This window comes from Acipenser ruthenus, chromosome 3 (assembly GCF_902713425.1).
Source record: "Acipenser ruthenus chromosome 3, fAciRut3.2 maternal haplotype, whole genome shotgun sequence".
In the NCBI taxonomy this organism is placed as follows: Eukaryota; Metazoa; Chordata; class Actinopteri; order Acipenseriformes; family Acipenseridae; genus Acipenser; species Acipenser ruthenus.
The window spans coordinates 50,240,912-50,264,530 of record NC_081191.1 but is presented as its reverse complement, the minus strand read 5'-3'; the positions used below and the strand labels follow the sequence as shown (position 1 = coordinate 50,264,530).

The window sequence follows — 23,619 nt, the reverse complement described above, 5'->3', positions numbered from 1 at the left end:
TTCAGTCTCTAACAGTAGAACTCTGCATTTTGCAATCTGAATTCAAGCAGCTGTTTAGGAAACAGTATGTATCTCATGTGGAGTCCCCTTTCTGTCCCTGTGTTACATGCTGTTAGTCAAGTTTTTGAAGTGTCTGGGAGCCTGTTGTATATAGAGGGTCTGAGTGAGCTCTCTGTCTACTGTGGTGGGAAAGCAGGTCTATAGAGTATGTGTGAAAGCACGACTCCAGAAACAGCTCCAGACCATTATTGGAGAGAGGCTGCAAGTGGTGGAGCAGGTACAACCAGCCTGGTGAGCCCTGTACAAGCCATCTTTACCAAAGAGGGCAGATGATTGGAGTGAAGGATCCTGTATACCATGATTGCCATCAATTCCTTTGTGAGCATCATAAACCGTGAGATGACAGACACCTATTCCTCCTGCTCAGAGCGAGGGCAGTATCACTACTATTGTATACTTTTATTCTGCACAAGAATTAATTTGATGATCATTTTTTTAAAGTACAGTTTGATGGTCTGAAATATTAGTTAACTGAAGCAATGTTTATTTGTGGGGTTAGTATTATAAAATGAAAAGTACCCAGCTAGCCAATTTTCTTTTAGGACAGATCAAGCTAGCACTGTTTAAATACACAGAAAAATACAATTAAGTCTTGCTTGTGATATCAAGGTTTTAGCTTTTAAAAGGCAGTGCATAATATGGAAATGTTTGAAATGACCTGGTGCATGAACAATATCATTAGTGCTGGGATGAACACAGGATTTCCATGTTCGGATGTTCGTTTGTTTTCAAAAAGTAATAAAAGCCATTATATTGCTCAGAACGCATGGTAACAGTATCCTGGGAGACAGTCAGCATGGTTTTAGGAAAGGGAGATAGTGTCTAACTAACCTGCTTGACTTTTTTGAGGATGCAACATTGACAATGGATAATTGCAAAGCATATGACATGGTTTATTTAGATTTCCAGAAAGCTTTTGACAAAGTCCCACATAAAAGATTAATTCTCAAACTGAACGCAGTAGGGATTCAAGGAAACGCATGCACATGGATTAGGGAGTGGTTAACATGTAGAAAACAGAAAGTACTGATTACAGGAGAAACCTCAAAATGGAGCGAGGTAACCAGTGGTGTACCACAGGGATCAGTATTAGGTCCTCTGCTATTCCTAATCTACATTAATGATTTAGATTCTGGTATAGTAAGCAAACTTGTTAAATTTGCAGACGACAGAAAAATAGGAGGAGTGGCAAACACTGTTGCAGCAGCAAAGGTCATTCAAAATGATCTAGACAGCATTCAGAACTGGGAAGACACACGGCAAATTAAATTTAAATGTTAGCCTTTAGGCGTAATTCGGGGGATGATGTAGAGGGCTCTCTCCCACCTTGCGCTGCTTTTTCTTATCCTATATCCTTTTCTTTAGCCTGTCTTACCTTCCCTCCGTGGCGTCCTGCCCGGTAACGTCCGCCGATCTCTTCCGGGTGGAAGCTGATCCCAGTTCAGCCTCATTTAGTATTTCCAGCCAATCACACAATGCAGCGCTCGCCTCGTCAATTATTAGGGCATGGCCAGCGCTGCTCCACGTATGTTATTGGCTGCCCCTCCTGTCTATCTCTCTCTTTTTCTACTTTAACTCAGCACTATTTCCGCTTCCTTGTCTGTGTTTTGTGTTTTGTTGTTCGCTCCTTTCACTGCAGGCCATTTCTCTGCTCAGCGCTCGCAAGATAGTATCTGCTATTTTCCTACCTGCTCAGTCTGCGCCGTTCAAAGCACAGTGACATTCTCAACGGTCTGCGTTTTCATCAGAAAGACTGTTCCATCATCACTGCTGTACTGCAACTCTCCCACTGGCGCCTCACAGACCATGGTTATCATGGCAACGCCTCATCAAGTGACTACTGGGAGTGGTAAGTTGCCATGGCGACCAGGCAGCTTTAACAGGCAATGCGAGCCTGTGCCTCACTACTGCAATCTTCTGGCTCCTGTTGCTGCGCTTTTGCAACATGAGAGCTTCAATTCGCCGAATTGTGACATCTAAATACTGCAGGCTCCTCTTCTAGACATACGTTAACTTACTTATATCATCACTAACTGTTCTAAAGCAAATGTTTTATACATAGACGAGGATTTTAATCGCATTAACCAAATATATGCTACCCTGCTTCACTGAAGCCAATAGTTTTAATTCCAATCGCAACCTCTAGATGGCAGCATAACACCACAAGCTCTATATCATTTGAGCTGATTTGCTATTGCTGTGAATCTCGCACACTCCAAACTTTCTATCAATTCCTGCAGTTCGTTGTCATTCCCAGGGATTCTCAGTACCCTCCTGCCTCAACCTCTTTTGCTACATTATATTAACTTGAATTTTTAAAATCCAAACCCCTCCCCTGAAGCCAAGCTTATCAGCTTTCTGAGATGTTAAGAATCCATTGTCACATTAATTTCCAGCTTCCCTGCATCAGGCCATTCCTGCAACCTTCTTGTTCCCGGATTTGCACTTCCTCATTTGCACCCAACTTTATCAAGGCACTTAATATAACTTTCAAAGTCCATTTAATTCAATTTGAGCTACCAGTCTGTGGCAGGATGGCTTGCAGTGGTGAGGTGTGGTGACGTCATGGACCAGGAAGTAACTGAACCAAAACAGTGGATGGGCGGGTAAAGCTGAATGCAACGGCACTCAGCGTGGATTTATTAAATAAACAAACCAAAAACAAAAGACTTAAACAATAACAAAACACAAAACAAAAGGTGCGATGGCCAAACAAACAGAAACAAGTATATTTTTAAATATAGCAATTGTTCTTTTTATATTCTCCTCGCTCTCTCTCTCCGCTCCCCGTACTCTCCTCTGTACACTCTCCTCTGTACACATTCGCAGCACGGACAGCTGCAGGTTCTTATACTCTGGCCGAGGAGTTAACTAACTGTTAATTATCTTATTACCCCTCGGCCACAGTCTGCACGCGTTTGGTAAGGATGCGTGACTGTCAGCTAGTTAAATAATCAGTAGCTGATCAGTCACGCATCCTCACAGGTTTTAAATTATAAATAATAAGAAATACGCGGCGCTGTTATCCGCGCCGCAAACCATAATACAATAATAAATAGGGGCAGGACACTCCGCCACACATGCCCCCCCTTGTGCGCAACACACATGGCCTTTTCGGCCACCTCCCCCCCTTATTCCCTAAAGTCCCAGCTAGCAGTCCCGGCCCAGGAACAGGGGCAGCAACGGGCCAAAGGTGGCGGCCACGGTGGGATGTCCTCCTCCCACCCAAACAGCCGTAGCGTTCCGATGGCCCGCGCACAGGCCAAAAAAATTTTGGGGGTGGTCTCCAGACCTGCTCCCCCTTCTTCATGGCCGGCAGCTCCCCTCCGTGGGGCTCCGGCCACCCTTTCTCCTGCAGCGAAATTGCTGCGGGGGAAGCTGGTCTCCTGACCTCCCCCCCCTTCATGGCTGGCAGCTGCCCTTCATGGTGCTCCAGCCACAGTATTTCCTGCCGCGAAAGTGCGGCTGGGGGAGCTGGTCTCCTGACCTCCCCCCCCTTCTTCGTGGCCTGCAGCTCCCCTTCATGGGGTTCCAGCCACAGTATCCACAGGCATCCTTGGGCGGTGCGAAGCAGGCATCCTTGGGCGGTGCGAGGCAGGCATCCTTGGGCGGTACGAGGCAGGGCAGGAGCAGTCCTTCCCATGATGGTGGATGTGGAACCAGCAGGTATTCCGCGCCGCAAACAATAATACAAATAATAATAAATAGGGGCGGGACACTCCGCCACACAGTCACATACGGAAACTATGTACTACGATTATCAACATTTCAGTCAAGCGTCCTCCTACCCTGCAATAGACAATGCAGTCTTAGACTGCTCCTGATCAAATCAATAGGTTTTGCAGCAGCCTCCGAGCAACGCATTCCCATCCTCTCAGGTTCTGCAGCGGCCTCAGATCTATGCATTCTTCATCTCTGCCCAAAGGCAGCCCCATCGCCGACATCATCTAAAAACGCCTTAACTCTCAAATACCAATTTCCACCGCATTCAGCAGCTCTGCTCTCTACAGCAAGCCACTGCACACTACTGACAGCATTCCATCGTCTACTCCCTCAGATCTCTGCCCGTTCAGCAGATCTTGCCTCTATTGTTAATATCTCCTCATTACAGCAAATCTCGGCTTCCTCTTCAGATCTGCTCACTATTGCAGCATACAAAAGTGGCTTTAGTTTACTGTTTAAATCTGCAACTGCTCTCCTCTAGAGCTTCCAACGCTCCAGCTTTCCTCCAATACCTGGATCTAAAATATATATATATATACTATATATAGTCTTATGTCCGCTCATCCTCTCAGATACTACAAGCTTTAATACATGGTACAAGACTGAAAATCTGTTTGATTTATGAATTAAGGAGTTCCACTATTTGGAGAATGACTGGAGTTGTGAAACCCAAATCTCTTTTCCATTCCAAACAGACATGATGGTAGCAAACCGCTGATCAATCCCGTATTAACTAACACAGGATGGTTGGCATCTCATCTCTCTGCCTTCGTTTTTAGAAACAACTCGGCAATCGATTTCATTTATTTGTTCAGGTCCAGCTGCCACCTCAGCCCTCATCAAACTCTGCAACACCAACATCTGCTGTTCAACTAAATACAACACTCTCCAACCGTCTGCAATCTGCTCATCACTACATGGCCACACCCTTAGCCCCAGCGACCAAATTTTCATTTACCACTGGATGGAAAACATTTGCAACTTTCTGCACTCAAAACAAAATACATCCCATTCCGATTTAATGAGCAACGGATTCTAGCCTCCATCGCCCATGCAAGGGATTCTCTTCACTTAGCCCCCACTACCGTTAAAGCCTATATCTCTGGAATTCAGTATTTCTGCCGCCTCATCTCCGTCCCTTCTCCAACACTCCTATCCATCCTATCAGTCCGCTTGACACTCGGAGAGATCCTCAAGAGCCGCCCCCCCCTCCCCCCCGCTGCTCCCTCCTGGCTCCCTATATCAATAGACATCCTTCACTCTTTAATCTCTACCCTCAGAAAAAGCTTCTCTGTCTATTCAATGACCTGACCATGGAAGTATTATGTCTAACTGCTCTTGTGAAGCACTTCCTCTGCAGGACTCCTGAAGGAACAGAGTGCACCCTGTGAATTTACCAAGACAGCATCAGCTGATTTACCGGTTAAAAAAAAAAAAAAAAAGCAAGAGTTACCAGGACATCAAGGGGAATACAATGGATAGACTCGGAGCATTAAGCCATTTCAGCCATGAGGTCTTGTGAACCATTCCGTGCACCCAGATACTGGACTTTGGCCAGCTGTAGTAATTTTACTACAGAATACTACACCTTGCAGTAAAAAAAGAAAAAAGTTAACCATGCCCAGTGTTAAACATGGTGGAGGTTGTGTGATGGTCCGCAAGTTTCACAGCCCGGTCCCAGAAGCAGACCCCAACCCGTGACAAGTTCCTCCTTTCAATCAGCTGGTGTTCCACTAAACTCCACACTCCAGCCTCCCCCAGTCGGCCTGCAGCTTCAGGGAGAATTGCCTTCGCCCCTTCCACTTGCTCATCTTATTCTACTGCCTGGTCTTCCTTCACCACATTCTGTGCCCAGATTCGTATCTCTCTCACCACCTATAACCTTCAGCACCTCCTTGCCTTTATGACAGAACTCAGGCTATCCCTCAACCTGGCCCCTTCCTCCATCAGGAATTATCTCTCAGGTATCCAGCACCAGTTCCTCCTCCGCACGTGGATTCATGGAGCACGCTCTCTCCCCATCTACCCGTTCCTCCTACTCGACTGCCTGGTCTTCATTTACTCATACTTCTTTCAACCTACAGCACCTCCTCGCCTTCATCACTCACCTCGGGCTGTCTCTACGTTTAGCCCCCTCCTCTATTTAGATGCTACCTAGCGGGCATTCAGTATCAATTTCGCCTTCAATCTATCTCCTCTCGTCCGTTCTAGAGATGGCAGATCTCTAGAGAGAACGCTCAGAGGCATGGAGAAAAGCCTGCTCCCCTCCTTTCCATCAAGTTAACCAATCTCTACAGACCTTCTCCTTTGTATCATCACTGCTCTCCGGCAAGGATGCTTCAACCTATTCAATGACATTGTCATGGAAACCCTGTGCCTGACCGCCGCCTTTGGATTTTTCCGCTGTGCAGAATTCTCAACTCCATCAACTTCCAGCTTCCCAGCTCTAGGCCTCAAACGCTCTGATCTCTCTCAAATCCCCGGAAACCACTTTATCCTACACATCAGATCTTAAAAAAAAAACGGTCCAATTAAGCCAAGGATTCCGTGTCTTCCGTCGGATCCCCTCTTCATCGACAGCTCCAGATCTATACTTACGAGACACTGGTTCTCATCCCGTTTATGCAGCCTCTTGTCACGGATCGGGCTTCAAACTATTTCTCCCCCCATTCATTCCGGATCGGAGCAGCTGCCTCTGCGGCCACGGCAGGAATCAATCAACACTTGATTAAGTCTATGGGGCGCTGGATCTCTTCAGCTGTTGAACTTTATATTAGATCATCCTCTGCAGACATCGCCACAGCTCACCAAGCACTCGTTAGCTTGCCCGGAGTGGGGGGCGCCCTCTCCGCCAGGCCCACCAGAGGTTTCCTGGGGGTGGGTTTTCCTCTCCACAGTGCGGACGGCTTATAGGCATAGGTTGTCAACTAACATCTCTTGTCTTTTCTCATTTCTTCTAGCTTTTGTCTATGTGTGTGGCTCTGCGATCTCTTTTCTATCCCACGGTGTGGTTCTTGCGGGGAGCCGGGGGTCCTCTTTTGGGGGGAAGTGAGTCTCACTCCCCCGAGCGGGCCCCGACCGAGGGGGGGGGGGTTTATCTGTTTTCATCTCTCCTAAACGGACCCGAAGCTCTGCACGCCGCCCAGCTGCCAGCTTAGCTGCCTGAGGATGCTGCACTGAGTTGCGAAGGATCTGTCCTTTTGTCCTGTTCGTCCCCTTCCTGTCTCTTGCTCCACTAAACGCCCAGCAGCCAGAGGAAGCTGCCTGACCCGTCGAGAGCAAGAGTCAGATTGTTGTATGTTATGTGTTTAAACTTTGCTCTCTCTCTCTCACTTTTACATCACCCAGCAGTCGGAGGATGCCGCCTGACCTGGCGGAAAGTGTTTATATCTAATCCTTTGCTCTTCTCGTGTCTCCCTCTCTACGTTGCCCAGCAACCAGAGGATGCTGCCTGACCCGACGAGAAGGGAAAACTCTTCGTCCCCTATCTCGTCCTGCTATCAGTATCTAACCTCAATGTTACTAAGCACCATTCCCAAACTCCATCCCCAATCTCGCCATCCCTCTCAAACTCGTCTCACTCTTAAACTCTCAAATGCCTTGCCCCTCTCAAGCCTCCTAAACAACCGGAGAAATCCTCTCATCTTGTCTCATTCTTAATATCTCACTCCCAATTTCGCCTCCTCTCAAGCGCTCGTAGGCATCCAGTGAATAGAGAAAAGTGTAAAGTATTGCATGCAGGCAATAAAAATGTGCATTATAAATATCATATGGGAGATACTGAAATTGAAGAAGGGAACTATGAAAAAGACCTAGGAGTTTATGTTGACTCAGAAATGTCTTCATCTAGACAATGTGGGGAAGCTATAAAAAGGCCAACAAGATGCTCGGATATATTGTGAGAAGTGTTGAATTTAAATCAAGGGAAGTAATGTTAAAACTTTACAATGCATTAGTAAGACCTCACCTAGAATACTGTGTTCAGTTCTGGTCACCTCATTACAAAAAGGATATTGCTGCTCTAGAAAGAGTGCAAAGAAGAGCAACCAGAATTATCCCGGGTTTAAAAGGCATGTCGTATGCAGACAGGCTAAAATAATTGAATCTATTCAGTCTTGAACAAAGAAGACTACGCGGCGATCTGATTCAAACATTCAAAATCCTAAAAGGTATAGACATTGTCGACCCAGGCGACTTTTTTGACCTGAAAAAAGAAACAAGGACCAGGGGTCACAAATGGAGATTAGATAAATGGGCATTCAGAACAGAAAATAGGAGGCACTTTTTTACACAGAGAATTGCCATAAAAGTTCACTGTTTCAACTAAAATATGATTATAGACCTAAGGAGCGTATCTATCCCTGTATACAGTATATGGTAACCAGAACCAAGACCCAGTATCATAGTTTAACCATTAATAGTGTTGTACAGGCATTATTTTTCAATTCTATACAATAAAAAAAATTGCTATGTTTTCCATTCTCTCGTTTTCCCATTTCTGAGAGATCCACCTCTAACGAATCCTCTAGCGAATCCTTTTGGGCATTTTCAGTTAAAAAGACAGAATCCAGTCATCAAAGTAATGAATCCAGGAATCAATATTTACCTACTTAACTAGTTGTTGTTGTTGTTGTTATTATTATTATTATTATTATTATTATTATTATTATTATTATTATTATTATTATTATTATTATTATTATTATTATTATTAGTAGTAGTAGTAGTATTCTTTGTTTATTTATCAGACGACTTACAGAGACTAGGGTGTGTGAACTGTACATCAGCTGCAGAGTCACTTACAATTACGTCTCACCCGAAAGACGGAGCGCAAGGAGGTTAAGTGACTTGCTCAGGGTCACACAGTGAGTCAGTGGCTGAGGTGGGATTTTAACCGGGGACCTCCTGGTTACAAGCCCTTTTCTTTAACCACTGGACCACACAGCTTACGAACATAGAAGGAAGAGTCACTGCCATCTCCAGTGCCAGAGTTAATCAAATACTGCCACCTTGTCAGTGGAGGAGAACGACACTCAAATTAGGCTTTTCTAAAATGAATAGTGATGATATTGTAATTTATTTTCTTTGTGTTTTCCAGACCTGTGGTCTAGACCACAGTTGAGAATAAAAGTATAAATATAGGCAAAATAAAATATGAAAGATTATGTCTTGTCTGCACATATGCTAGTCAAAGTGACAGCTATAAAATGCTGTAGCCCTAATAACATTAATATCAGTACACATTTATACAAAAAAAAAGAAAAGTGAAATGCTGTTTTATTTCTTGTTGCCACAATATACATTGGTTGGTTGGTTGATTTTTGAATAATTCAGATATGCATTTGTAAGTCTTTTTGTTTTCTATTATTTCAGTAACGTTACCATAAAGAAAGCATGGTCATTACTATAGAAATCGGAATCAGCAGGCTTCTGGTTAGGAACAGCACAAGATGACAACTGAAGACTGTGGTTCTGGTCTTGGCTCACAGCCACAGCTGCCTTGAACATTCACCTCTGGTCTTGGTATTTGATTTGATTACTGTTGCATTAGGCTTTCTTATGAGGCATACTGCTGCCTAGCAACTTGAGCAGTGTACTGTTTGTAAAAGTTAGTTTAGAGGAGCTCTCAAGTGAGAATTCACTGCATCCGCTGACTTTAATCAGGGTGCACCATGCTGCTACCTGACTGGATAGAATGAAGATGCTAAATCTCGGACTGCAGCCAAAATCGTAAACAATGCCACCAAGCTTCGGGATATATCAGAGTTGCCTGAAGCAGTTCATAAGTTATTTCAAGAGATCAAGGAAAATAAGAAACCAAACAGCAAGGTCCAGTACATCTTCGAGGCATTATTATAACTTATGCAGGCTAGATGTGATAATGACTCTTTAATTAGACCTCTGACAGCAATAGAAAATAATCAGTCCTTGTAAGGGAAAACCCTGCTGTCCAAGCAAACCAGATAAAACAAATGAATATTCAAATTCTAGTTTCTATTATTAAGACTGTTGTTGCTGTATGGATTTGACTGGAGAGCTGCATTTGTTTCTTACTTCTGTGAGGCAATTAACACTCATTTCTAGTTTAATTTAGCATTGAATAAATGCCAGGATTACAGATTAATGTTATGTGTGTTTAATAATATTCCAGACACAATCCAAAATTCTGTTTTCTATTCCCATTGCTTTTTACAGTGTGTGAATAAGCACTGTTTGTTAGTCCTTACCATGGTAACAAGCATGTCAGTACCATACAATATTCTGGCCTAACAAAAATTAGAAATTGCAAAAAAAATAAAAATAATTAAAAAGTCAGAGATGGTTACCGATTGCCAGGCATTGTTGTTTGCATTATTAAGTATCCTCACTGCCGTGACCCCTGGTACTGCTAACATCTCATAAACCATTTCATCTGGCAACTGAAAGAAATATAGAGACAAACTGTAATTTCAATTGCGCCTATCAGGGGTGAAATTGTCAGCAAAAAACTGCAGGTAATCGCAGCCGGGCGGAGCAGACCTGTGGTTCAGTTTTCTTTTTTTTCCTGCCTGTAAACATTTAAAAAATTGGGACAGATTTTCAGTGTTGTGGAAACTTTCAGATGATAAAGACTTATCACTTCCAGTATTCGGTAGGTGTATTCTGTGATTCTCTAAATCAGGTTGGATCTTGGTTGTTGTACAAGTTTTTGTGAAACTCCTATACATTTTGTAATACTCTTAATTTACAAATTAAACGATTGTAGAATTACATCTATAGTGACTATTGGATGTTATTGTTTTATTGAACATGTACTTAACAATGGAACTATCTTCAAAGGTATTTTTTTTTTTATAATAAACTTCAATAAAAAATGAAGTGGATCAATGGATGAATTAAGTGTGCTGGTTAGTTTCTGAAACCACTTTTTGGTTTGTGGTCCAAAACTATAAATGTGTATCCCTGTGGCAAATTAAAACACCTTCACTCTGAAAGTCTTGGCATCAGCCTGTGGTATGTTATTGGTAAATTAAAATGTTACTTAAATAGCTGAAAAACCATTGAAAGTGACTCAAGCTGGTTTAATTGACAGGCATGGCAGTAGGTTTTATACTCCATGCAACTTGCTGTGTTTAATGCTGTACTTGTTTTTGTTTTTAAACCATGATAAATGTGTATATTCTATTTTCTTGAATGTGTTCTGTTCATATCTGTAAATTTAAAAAAAAATGTATCTGATGAAGAGGAACACATTTTTTTTTTTTTCATTTTCTGAAACAAACCTATTTATTTATTAGAACCTGAACTATAGCATTGGAGATACAACATTGGAAATTTAAGATTACGTTCATTATACTAAGGACACTCTTAGGACTCTTGTCCGGAGGTAATCTAACTCTGAGGTGGCCTGATTTTCTGTGTGCTCTATTTTAGGTGTAATTTACTGCACTGGCTGAAGAACCGGATATATAGACTAGCTGTTGGGAGGCGCTTCCTTTGTGGTGTAGAAGGCTGGGTGTAAACTAAGCACAGCATGGCTCTGGTCCTGTGTCCTCTCTATCTTATGTTGCTGTCAACAATAACTGGTAGGTGCTTTTAATACACATATAAGAATCATGGGATTGCTAAATCATTTTTTTTTCTGATTTATTTTAAGACACCTGCTCACAATTTATAAAACCATGACAAGTTTGAGCAGAATACAAAATAAGTTGCATATAGCTGTCCCTGGGTACTGAACACAGAGAGTAAAGTGGTTAGAGCTCTGAATGTTAAATCTACAGGACATTATTACCTGCCACTGTGATTAGACAGGAAGAATATTCGGGGGCTTGGGGTTTTATTACCATTCTACAATACATTACAATATGAAGGAGAAAAATCTTTAAAAGATATTCAGTACCAGAAAGGACACTATAAGTACGGTCCTGTAGTAAAGTAGCTGATACCAGCAAATGCGTCCCTGAGCACTGAATAGTCCCTGCTTGGTCACAAAAATTACAGAGCCCATATATACTGTAGAGGTGACGAACAAAATGTTACCTAATATGTATTACCATTTAATTTTCTAAATAGAAAGGCACACACATGATGGTAAATATTAACTTTAATTAGAGTGCCCAGTCAAATGATATCTCACTGTCCGACCAGCTCAGAAAGAGTTCAGCCATCTCCTCTTTTCACCCAATGAATGTTAACAGCGGATCATGCAAGGCTACTGAACCCTGGAGGTGATGTCCCTCTTGGCTGGTATCCAACCACCCTACTTGAGAATTGTCAAGAGCTGAAACTGATCATAATTCACAGGTTACATAACGGGGTTACCGTAGTCCTTTGAATTTAATACACAGTTTTTCAACCAATTTTTTCTTCTCAAAAATGGCCTGCGTTTTAAATTTGATTATAACACGGCTTGGAAAAATAACAACCTCAGATTGGTTAAGCAGCATCACATGACCGTGCGTATATATAGCGCATAGCACGGCTTGCATACTAATGAGCCGCTTCACACTGAATAAACCACTATGCACCACTACATTCTAAATTCCATGACAAACTGCCATTTTATATGTTATTAGTTACAAAACCACAGCCAAAAAATTAGTGACATTTCACCTATTTTCTTTACTATATTTGGGGATGAAACTCCAGGTAACTTGTACAACACCAGCTTTCTGAGTGAAGACAGCAGTCCATCTGAAAAAAATAAATAAGTAAAATAAGTGCACCAGCAAGAGTAGACACATAACAGTAGATGAGGAACAGCTAAATGAAATGGAAGAAAACAAAGATTGAAAAACACACACACACACAAAAAAATACTACAGCATGGGCTGGTTAATGTACTTAAAGAAAAAAATATGGCCATTCATTTTATGGAAATAAGTCCAAACATCTCAACAACATTAAGGGAATTTTATGCCAGTGCAAGAAGTTCAACTGGGGACCAGTATTCAGTCTCCAGTTTTATAATGCTGAGCTGGACTAAATATATATTTTAACAGTAGAAGTTTTAACATCTCTGCTGTCAGTGAGTTTAAAACCAACATGATAGTCATGAAAACTTATTTTCTGGACAAGGTCAGAACCATCCCCCAAATTACCGGCCTAGATTTGAAGCGTCTGTGGGAAACTGAGGCATTGTCCCCTGACACAGCGGTTGGATTGGTGCATAAAGTCTGGTTCGATCGTCAGCTTAATCTGGCACGACTAGGACGCGAGGGTGTCCGACAACTAACAAAAACATCTTTTGAGATCCAAAAGCATGAAAACAGACTTGAATACGTGTGCCTTGCATATAACGAGGACACAAACTCACCTCAAAATCTGGCTTTAGCGCAGCTGCTCCTGCCCATCATTAGCTTGTGATTAGTCCTCTAGTTTCTAGTGAGATTCCACTTTCGATGCAGAAATTCACAATAAACTGACATGTGCAATTTATTTTTAATAAGTGAACAATACATTAAATTAAATTTAATTATATTTGGGACTATATTACACTGCGGATGTATACATAATAAAAGTTTCTGGTTTTGTCTTAATTTAAAATGTGTTTTAATTATTTTAATTATTTTTCTTCCCACAAATGACAGGTAGCCATGTTGTAAGCGGTATAAACCACTTCGGGCCGTGCGGTTTCCATGATAAATACTACTTGTGGCGTGGTATATATCATGGGAACCGCACGGCCCATAGTGGTTTATACCTTACGTATAATATAGTAATGTGCGTATTAAAATCTCCAGCAAAAGACGTGACTGCCTGAGTACACAAACAGCAACGTGACTGACTGCTGAGAAAAGACAAACAAAGTCGTCCCTGCCCGATCTCGAATCATCCATGACATAAAGGCAGCCATTTTCAAAGAAGCAGCATTAGCTTCCTGAGGAGTTTGAAAAGAAGCTTTTACAATTTCAGCGTTTCATTATGAGGCTCAGTTCTAACAAACAGTACCAGCTTGGACAGATTGGAAATGCTGATCAGACCCCTGTACTTTGACATGCCAAGCAATACCACAGTTCACAAAAAGGAAATTTGGTGGGAAATTTGGGCTGCGTCCTAAATTTGAAGCAATATGGTATTTCATCTTGGGTAAAGATAATAATATGCATAATATACATTTTGTGTTTGTGCAGTGTGGATTGTTTTATATAGCAACCATCCAAAACAAGCATACTGTACCTTACACCTGCTTCAAAAGTTCCATCAAAAGAGCATACGAAAGATCCAGGTGTTTGTGGTTGGGGTTAAGGTTTTTTGTACATTTTAAAGGATATTTTTCTTTCCTTGGGACTACAAAGGCTGGATAGTGGTTGGTGCTCTGAGTGTTAAATGTACAGGATATTATTTGCCACTGCAATTATACAGGAAAGATCTGGGGTCTTGTGGATTATATTACCATCCTCATTCTACAGTACTCCACAAACGTTCATTGTGTATCCTCTGTTTATGCTGAAATGGTCTGAATTCATTCCTCTTTGCTTACAGACATTTTACACCTGCAAGAAATATAGAGACAGTCTATAATTTCAGTTGTGCCATCGGGTGAAATTCTCAACAAAGTACAGGTACTCGCAGCCGGGTAGAGCAGACCTGTGGTTCAGTTTTTTTTTCTTACCCGTAAACATTTAAAAAAAATTGGGACAATTTGAGTGCCTATGAATAAATACATTTTTAATACAAAAACCATAACAAATAACTGATAAATTATAACCAAAAATTAAAGCTGAAAATACTGAAAGCTTTGTAACCTCTGCATGTATCACTCAGTCATGTACTATAATATAACACTTAAACCATGAATGATAAGTATTAAGAAATATTACGCCATGCAATAACTGCTGTAGAGAGGGAGTTTTGTTTCAAAAACCCAAAAAAGGGTGATGTTCTAAAAAATGGTATAAAAAAATTATACAAAAAGGTCTAAGTCAAATAATGCACAATAGGGGCTGAAATACTCTAATTTTTAATGAAGCAGGCATTACTCTTAAAAATATTTGTATTTGTTTACGACTGTAAGTCGCCCTGGATAAGGGCGTCTGCTAAGAAATAAATAATAATAATACTAATAATAATAAAAAAGATGTACTTGACTTGGCCATTTTAATCTCCATAGAATTCTCTGAAATCATCTCCATACTTTCCAGACCCTGGGTACTCCACCTACAACAGGCCATGCTACATTGATAGCCTTGGAATAGAACATATATCCCTGTCATTTCTTTATTATTATTATTATTATTATTATTATTATTATTATTATTATTATTATTATTATTATTATTACTTATCCTACAAACATATATTATGTGTGCTTCTCTGTTATGTTTCTATCTAGCTTAATTACCATGAACTATGTGCCCCACCAGTTTTTCAAGCCACGAGTCGCCAGTGTACATAAGAACTCTCTTATTAAGCACTAAGGGGAACATTGTAACATGTACACACGTGCAACCTTTCTACATACTTCTTTTGGATATAACAATGAAAATGAAACACTGAACAATTAAATCATGAATCGTTAAATGATTGAGAATACAACTAAACAAATTCGTTCTACAATAAACATTGCTGTTTTCTCAAGTCGACGGTAAAATGTCTTAACTCTTAAAATGTGTTCTGCCAGAGGTGAGGTTGAGTACTCGTCCTCTGCCAGGAATAATTAAAAACCTTGTGCAGAAGGTTGCCATCTCCCGAGTTAATTAAGTGATTCCTTAATTATATAAACCTGCAGCTCTCTACCCTCAGTGTGGGTGTTCGGAGGAGGAACGGGAGCGAGAGAGGAGCTTAAAACGAGTGTAATTAAATGTACAGGAACAGTGACATCATTTGCCCAACCTGACCTGTATTGTTTTGTGTCCGAGATTTTGTTTTTTTGTTTAAATATTTATTTTTCTCTGTTTATTAAATATTTATTTTATTTTTGTTATTTAAAATAAACGGCACACACCACGTTTGTTTTGAAACTGCAGTACTTGCCTGGTGTCAGTTTTTCCTTCCTGCGTTTGGCCTGATGTCACCACTTAGCCACCCTGTCACACGTGGTGTCCTGCGTGCGATCGCAGCGCCTCCGGGACTCAGGTCAGAGTAGGGTAATGCAGTTTTTTTTTTTTTTATTATTATTACGTGTGGAGTGAGGAAAGAGGATGGAGGAAGCTTTGTGGTGCCTGCACTTTACCACAGTGAGGCACTACAAGGGAGAAGGCGGTGTCCTGAGGGGAAAGGAAAGGCCACCGCTCCAAAAAGGAATGGAGAGGTACGAGAGCTGGCTGAGGGACCCCAGCGTCCCCCTGTGGCTAAAAACAGAGGGGAGACATCTGCTGGGGGACAACAACCTGGATATCCTCTTGGACTTCATCAGGCTGGAGCCAGAAGTCCATCACCAGAGGATATCCAAGGCTCATAGAGGCCTTGGAGTGGATGACCCAGATGGTTGACTGGGTCTACCAGGAGCGGGAGAGAGGAGACATAGACCTGGAGTGGGAGGAGCCCAAACGTCCTGCGCATGAACGTCCACAGCCCAAGAGGGGGGAGTCGGTGCGTCCACAACCCAAGAGGGGGAAGTTGGTGCGTCCACAGCCCAAGAGGGGGAAGGCCGAACGTTCACAGCCCAGGTACCCACCAGCAGAGGGAGAGTACCTGCTGGTTCCGCCTCCGCCTCAGCCGCAGTGGGAGGACTGAGTGCCGCTCCCACCTCCACCTGCAGAGGGAGAATACCAGCTGGTTCCGCCTCCACCGCTGTGGGAGGACGACTAGCCGCTTCCACCTCCACCGTCGTGGGAGGACGACTTGCCGCTCCCACCTCACCGCTATGGGAGGACTACCTGCCACTCCGAGCACCACCAACAGGGGGAGAAGGGCAGGAGCCCCTGCCACCTTCGCTGCCAGAAGGGGAGGAGCCCCTGTCGCCTTCACCACCACCCGAGGGAGAGGAGCAGGAGCCTCTCCCTTCAAGACAGGACGGATCGGGACAAGATGCTGGCGGTCCGTAGCCGCCCTTGCATAGGCTGCTGAGCAAAGCAAGGGGGGAAAACCGCCGGGTCGCAGCGGCTGAGAAGAGGGCCAACCCCAGCACCACCGCTGGTCCTGGCTCCACTGCCGCCGTCGCCTCCTGGGGGTCCGCTGCTGCCGTCGCCTCCTGAGGGTCCGCTTCCGCCGTCGCCTCCCGAGGGACCGCTGCCGCCGGGCGGGGCTGCCTGCTGCTCCGCATCGCCTGGGGCTGCCTGCTGCTCCGCATCGCCTGGGGCTGCCTGCTGCTCCGCATCGCCTGGGGCTGCCTGCTGCTCCGCATCGCCTGGGGCTGCCTGCTGCTCCGCATCGCCTGGGGCTGCCTGCTGCTCCGCATCACCTGGGGTTGCTGAAGGTCCCGCTTCACCTGGGGTTGCTGTGTCTTTTGCTTCTCCTAGGCTTGCTGCCTGTCCTGCTTCGCCTGGGGTCGCTGCCAGTCCTGCCATGCAGCAGGAAGTATGGTGGCCGGAGCCCCACAAAGGGGACCTGCCGGCCATGAAGAAGAGGGGGAAGGTCAGGATACCAGCTCCCCCAGCCGCACTTTCGCGCCAGGAGAAACTGTGGCTGGAGCCCCATAGAGGGGAGCTGCCGGCCATGAAGAAGGAGGGGGAGGTCAGGAGATCACCCCCACGGGCAGCCAGGTGGCTGACAAGATTTCTTTGGCCGGAGAAGCCGGCCTGTGTGCAGTCAGCCTAGCCGTTACAGCTGTTGGGATGGGAGGAGAACCTCCCACCATTGCTGCTCCTGTTCCTGGGCCAAGACTGTCAGTCGGGACTTTGGAACTAAGGGGGGAGGTGGCCGTTGGGCCAGGTGTGCTTCGCACAAGGAGGGGAGGAGCCCTGTACGTTTTATTTGTTTATTTATTTTTAGAATGGGGTCTCCCTTTCCGCCCCTGTGCAGTTTGTTATTTTGCATTTGTTTTGTTTTAGTTGTTATTATTATGATTATTGTTGTTGTAGTAGTATTATTGTTATGGTTTATTGTATTGTATATATGATGGTGAAGGACCACCTGTGTTTGCTATTGTTTTGTTTTTATTTAAAATGTGTTCTGGCAGAGGCGAGGCTGAGTACTCTACTCTTCCTCTGCCAGGAATAATTAAAAACCTCGTGCAGAAGGTGGCCATCTCCCGAGTTAATTCATTGATCAATTGTTGCTAATCGGGAGATGATCACCTGTATATAAACCTGCAGCTCTACCCTCAGTGTGGGTGTTCGGAGGAGGAACGGGAGCGAGAGAGGAGCTTAAAACGAGTGTAATTAAATATACAGGAACAGTGACAGCATTTACCCAGCCTGATCTGTATTGTTTTGTGTTCGAGATTTTGTTTTTTTGTTTAAATATTTATTTTGCTCTGTGAGCAATGTTTTCTGTTTAAACATTTTATTTTATTTTTGTTATTTAAAATAAACGGCGCACGCCGCGTTTGTTTTGAAACTGCAGTACTTACCTGGTGTCAGTTTTTCCTTCCTGCTTCTGGCCTGACGTCACCACTTAGCCACCCTGTCACAGGTACAAAAACATTTTATTCTGTTACCTGAAGGACCTTGTAACACTCCCTGAAAGTGTCATGGAATTTTTTAAAATATGGGCAAAATACAAGACATTCTTTCACCTAAGTGATTTTATGAATTTAGAGCTTTTGTCACTGTCAGAAAATTCGGATTCACCAGAATCAGACGACAGTATGTCTGCCAACAATGATCTAATCGTCTTGCCATCTTGAAATTAAACTCTGTAGTGGAAACGTTTTATATTCTGTTGTGGCGGGGTACACCCCACCCTTGTGTGTATTTTGGTTTATTTTGTATTTTTATGTATTATTATGATTTTAATGTATTGTTTAGTGTGTAAAAACACGATTATTGTTATTGTTGAAACATTTATATTATTGTGTGCATATCAATTTATGTACACAAACAGAATATTCTATTATCAAAGCAGTATTTTACAAACAGCAAGAACAACAGAATAAATAGTGCAAAACGCTACTATAAGCAAACATAATAAGCCCCCCCAAGTCTTATGGCAGAACCGCCCCTGGAATTGCAGTGCCATAATAAATGTGTATTTTCAGCATCTTTATAAGCAATAATGGACACTACTCTTGATTTGTTTTATCAAAATAAATTATATATATATATATATATATATATATATATATAGTAAAGTAATAGTTCTTCATTCCATTATTAACAGTAATAAGGGAAAAAAAAACTTGCCATATATCAATTTAGTTCCTGAAACATTATCTGCTTATATCCACTAGTTAGTTTCTTGATATTTATAAATGTTGTAAAAACACGAGACAGAATAAATGTTCTAATATAATTAGAAGTCAAATACATCAGATTTTCTGTGTTTTTCCATTTCTTTCTGATTGCTAAACAAGTTCCTGTGATGTTTTGCTTCTGCGTCCTGCTGTAAACTGTCTCCACCCTTTTAAAAATGAAATGCCTGTGTCAGTAACGTCGTATGAAAAAATAAAACTATCAGGGAGTGTGTGACAGGGTCCTCTGCCGTGTACATTTGCTGCTGAGTGACAAGCAAGGGATCGAGCTCACGTGACACTACCAGCACTGAGGACATACAGGGGAATGTATGTAAATAAAAATAAAACACTGTAAAAAACTGTAAAATAAAAGGTGCCTTGAAAACAGCATGCGCTACTCCTTAATACACTGAGGTCCTGCTTATCACCTCGCTCTCTATACGTTGGTGGGATCTGCAATCCCTGAACTAATCTTCTCTGTTCAATAATAAACAAACTCTGACTACTCGCCCGACCGTCGGCGGTTTCGACTTGCTTACTCTTAGGTATCCAACCCTGGTTCACACACACAGCCGTTGGTGAATTTCACCTTTACATTCTGATCCCAGGCCACTCTCACGGTGATCATAGGATTACAGTTGTTTACGTCTGTTTGTCCAGGTAGTGTGGATGACGTTCAGTCTGTTGGCTTTGGCTTTGCAGCAGCCCTGATGTGAATAAATGGGACCTTTTTATACCTGACGCCCCGCTGGAACACACCTACCTGCTGATTAGATTCCACACCTGGTAATCGCACACAGCAGACAGGCTCTCCCAGGAGCTTCAGGTACTTCATTAATTAATTACAATAATTACAATAAATGCACACAATACTATTTACAATATTTACACACAAAACCCTCTCTTCATGCGCAGGCTTCTGCCCTGCCACATACCTCTCCCCTTGTGCAAAGCACACATGGCTGCCACCGACCACCTCCCCCCTTGAATGACGCAACTCTGCGTGGGTGGGAGTTACAGCTTGTTGGGAGGCAACGTTGGGTATTTGTGTGGGCCGCTCTTTCGACCCTGGCGCACCCCTTAAAGAACCAGTGACAGGGGACCCAGGTTGCGTTGATAAGGCGACCAGAGCGCAGGCTGGTAACTGGATGGCTGGGCAGGTTTTATTTACATATTCACAGACCACTCATATAACACTACCAGCAATGGTAGTGCACGGAGTACATACCACAATGGATATGAAGACTATTTTGAAAAACAACTTAATTGGGTCTTTTCTGTAAGTGAACACCGTAGGTCATCATAGCAGCTTCAGTCAAGTTATTGCAGACAGCTTCTTAAAGGAAATGTTACTGACTCACAATTGGATATACAATTTTACCTCCCACTCGGCAGTGATTGACGTAGAGCAAAGACATTGTGTAGGATTATGCTTGCGCCGGGTGCCACATCTAATTAAACTCACTCTCTTGCGACAGACCACTCCCTGCAGCGGCAGCGCAATGACCTCGAGCATTGCCCTTGCGCTTGCCCCCATGTTATAAAAATCGGGCCCAATATATGCAATGTCAGTGTCACAGGGTAAACCAGCACTAAAAACAATGACTATGGCACCTAAAAATTAAGCATAGCATTGTGTGTATGTGTACATGTCTCTCTATGTGTACAGTATTTTTGTTGACTGAATGAAATACTGTATATGTAAACATTTTACTGAAGTACTAAGTTAAGTTACCCTAACCCTAACCCTAAATTAAGTTACCCTAACCATTATTTAGCTTACGTTATTGAGAATATCAGGTTCTGGGATATAGGGAGGTGTGTGTCTGTACATACATCACTAGCACATTTTTGCTTATATTTGTGGACTCGCTTATCCAGTTGTCATGAAACTTGAGATTGACAGTGATTAATGGCTTTTTAATGCTTTTTTTCTACTTTTTAGCCTTACTGTGGAAAACTGCAGTACTCATTACATGTATTAATTACAAGAATTGTTTTGTTTACTGGCCATTTCTAGCATTAACGCTGAGAAAATAAGCTTTCAAATGACATATGATGTTCCTGTTTATATACATGTGGGATTACATTCCTAAAAAAAGCTCCTTGTCTAATAGGGAGGTATTTTAAAAAGAATGCAGAGGGGCTGAGTATTTTCATGCACATTAAATCCACAGTTGCATTGTCTGAGTTTAAATGGCCACTGAGTTAGCAGTTACATATGCAAAAATGTAAGTGTGACATCCAGATATATATAGATGAGCTTCAGTGAGTTACAGGAAATTAATTCCATCTAGGGTTTCTGTGACGTCATAAATTACGAGACTGAAGGTCTAGTAGTTTATGGACTGTCACAGAAACCCGAGATGGAATTATTTTCCTTTAACTCACTGAAGAGGCTCATCTATTATTTTTTATAATACATGGATACCCTTGTGATGCTAATATTAAAGAAGACGAGGTTCAGCAGTACAGTACCGTTTTTAAACGTAGTGTTTCAGTGCTGTACAGACGTTCTATGTTGTTGTCCGTTAGTGCTTCAGCTTTATTTGGATGATTACCTTTACCTTGTTTTAATTTCCTGTTCCTCTCCAGTTTCTCTGAGATACGAATGTACCAGCTTTACATCATTTTTTTTAACGTATTCTCATTTTGTTGATCATTAATGAACATTTCTGTACTGTGGGTGTTGTCAAGTGATTGAAAATGAGACATTTTGTGTTTGACTTGAAAGTGATGGTCTCGAGGAATCAAGTGGGTCAAAGTTCAAGTATATTTTCCTTTATCACTTTTGTCGTCACTACTGTGGTATTATGCCTTTTTTTTTACGAATGGCTCAGGATGCAAATATAGCCTTTTATCCATGTATTTTATTTATATATATAAATATATATATACACCCATAATCTGACAAATAATGTTAATACCAATGACAGTTGGATAAGCAGTTTCCCAGTTATGGGGAAATCTCTGATGCGTGACATGCAGTCGTACATACTTCCACTATATCCCCTTTGTAGGGGATATCATTCCTAGAAGGAGATGACACATTTATAAATATATTAATGAGTTGTCTGAAAGCACTGTTATCATCTTATCTTTTTTCCATCAGATTATTTTCTTTTCCACCTTATGATGAACTGATGTTGACAGTTATGTTTACGATCTCCATGTAGCCCCTAGTTTCCAGTTGAAGTTGACTGGAGCCAATGCTTTCCGTTTAGTGCTTCTTGGCTTTGGTGTTCTTTTCGTCAGTGTATTTGGGATGTTTATATATCTAGACTTAAGCCTTATTTTTTTACTTGGATTTTGGTCATTTAGATTTCTATTTTTCATGTAAAATCCTATGAAGTGATGGTTATCATGGGTGTTAATTGAATTACTTAAAAAATATAACCACTTTGTTGCAGGAGGGTTGGTGGAGCAGTGCAGGGAGGGAGCCACCTTCCCTGACGCCATAATTTCCCCTAACTTGAAGACCACTCAAATCCTGAGGGTTCCCCATGCTCTCTCTATGTTGGACTGCACTGCTGCATGCTGCAACCTTCCCGGCTGTGATTTGGCCTGGCTGTTTGAAAACCACTGCTACATAGTTAATTGCCAGCACAAGGATAGCTGTGAGCCCAAGAAGAGGACCTCTGTGGATTCCTACCTGACCTTTGTGCAGCGGGCCTCTCCTCAGACACTGGCATTGCAGTCTCTGGTGCGTGGAAGGCTTCACTCCCAGCATGGTAGTCAAGAAGATCCCTCTGCTTCAGTGGAGGACATAAGCAACCTGAAAGACTACAACTTGTTTGCCAGGGATCAGAGTTTTGAGCAGCCTTCGCTGGTGGGAGAATACCCAGAGGACTACAGGCCCTTAGAGTCAGAGGGCAGCTTTCTGAACCCCAAACCGGAACAGAAGGAGAGTTCTGGGTTTCTGCACTGGCAGTTGGTGACCGGTAAGGATAAGTTCAGTCTCTTGTCGGGGGAGACTGGAGGGAGCGAGGAGGAATCGTTAGACCAGAATGGAAACATCCTTCAGAACAGCTCACAGATGAGGGAGCAGGAAGGGATTGAGGGGAAACAAGTAACACCCACTGAGGCTGCCTCGGTTTTCTTGGAGAAGAGCAACACTATGTCTTTGCCTGGAATTGTAAACGTAAGAACAGACAAAAAGGTTTGTTTTGTATCATTGTAATGATTTGAAATGTTTTTATAAAAGTCTTAGGCCATTATCCTTTCTGAGTAATGTTAAGTAAAATCAGTTCTGCATGGTTATGTGTAATGTCTTAGTGACACAATAACCCTGTTGCTGACACACTGTTACTGACACACAGTTTTAATTAATTTGTAGGATTCTGTCCCTTTGCATAATATCTCATTGACAAGCACAGAAATTACACCCACAACCAAGGCAAGCCAAGTATCATATACCACCCAGAAAAAAGACTTGGCTACTACACTGCCTACAAGCACCATGCCTGCTCAGCCTACTACCACAAAACCAACCATAGCCACCACCAGCACTCTTCAACCAGGTAATTCTGTTTGTTCATCCCCAGAGGCGAGAATATCTTGTGTACATAGCTGTACAA

At 42.6% G+C, this 23,619-nt stretch overlaps 1 protein-coding gene across 3 annotated transcripts in view; it reads left to right on the top strand.

Annotated features, from left to right (window-relative positions):
• The window catches only part of kiaa0319 (KIAA0319 ortholog), a 100,163-nt gene that overhangs the window by 2,722 nt on the left and 73,822 nt on the right, over window positions 1-23,619 (top strand). For 2 of the 3 annotated variants that reach the window (XM_034058903.3, XM_059013425.1), the window contains exons 2-4: window positions 11,197-11,348; window positions 22,453-23,201; window positions 23,379-23,562. In XM_034058903.3, coding sequence (XP_033914794.3) covers window positions 11,297-11,348; window positions 22,453-23,201; window positions 23,379-23,562 — 985 coding nt within the window. In that variant the 5' untranslated portion in view covers window positions 11,197-11,296. The remainder of the gene's footprint in view (window positions 1-11,196; window positions 11,349-22,452; window positions 23,202-23,378; window positions 23,563-23,619) is intronic. The other variant, XM_034058904.3, reaches the window with a different exon arrangement.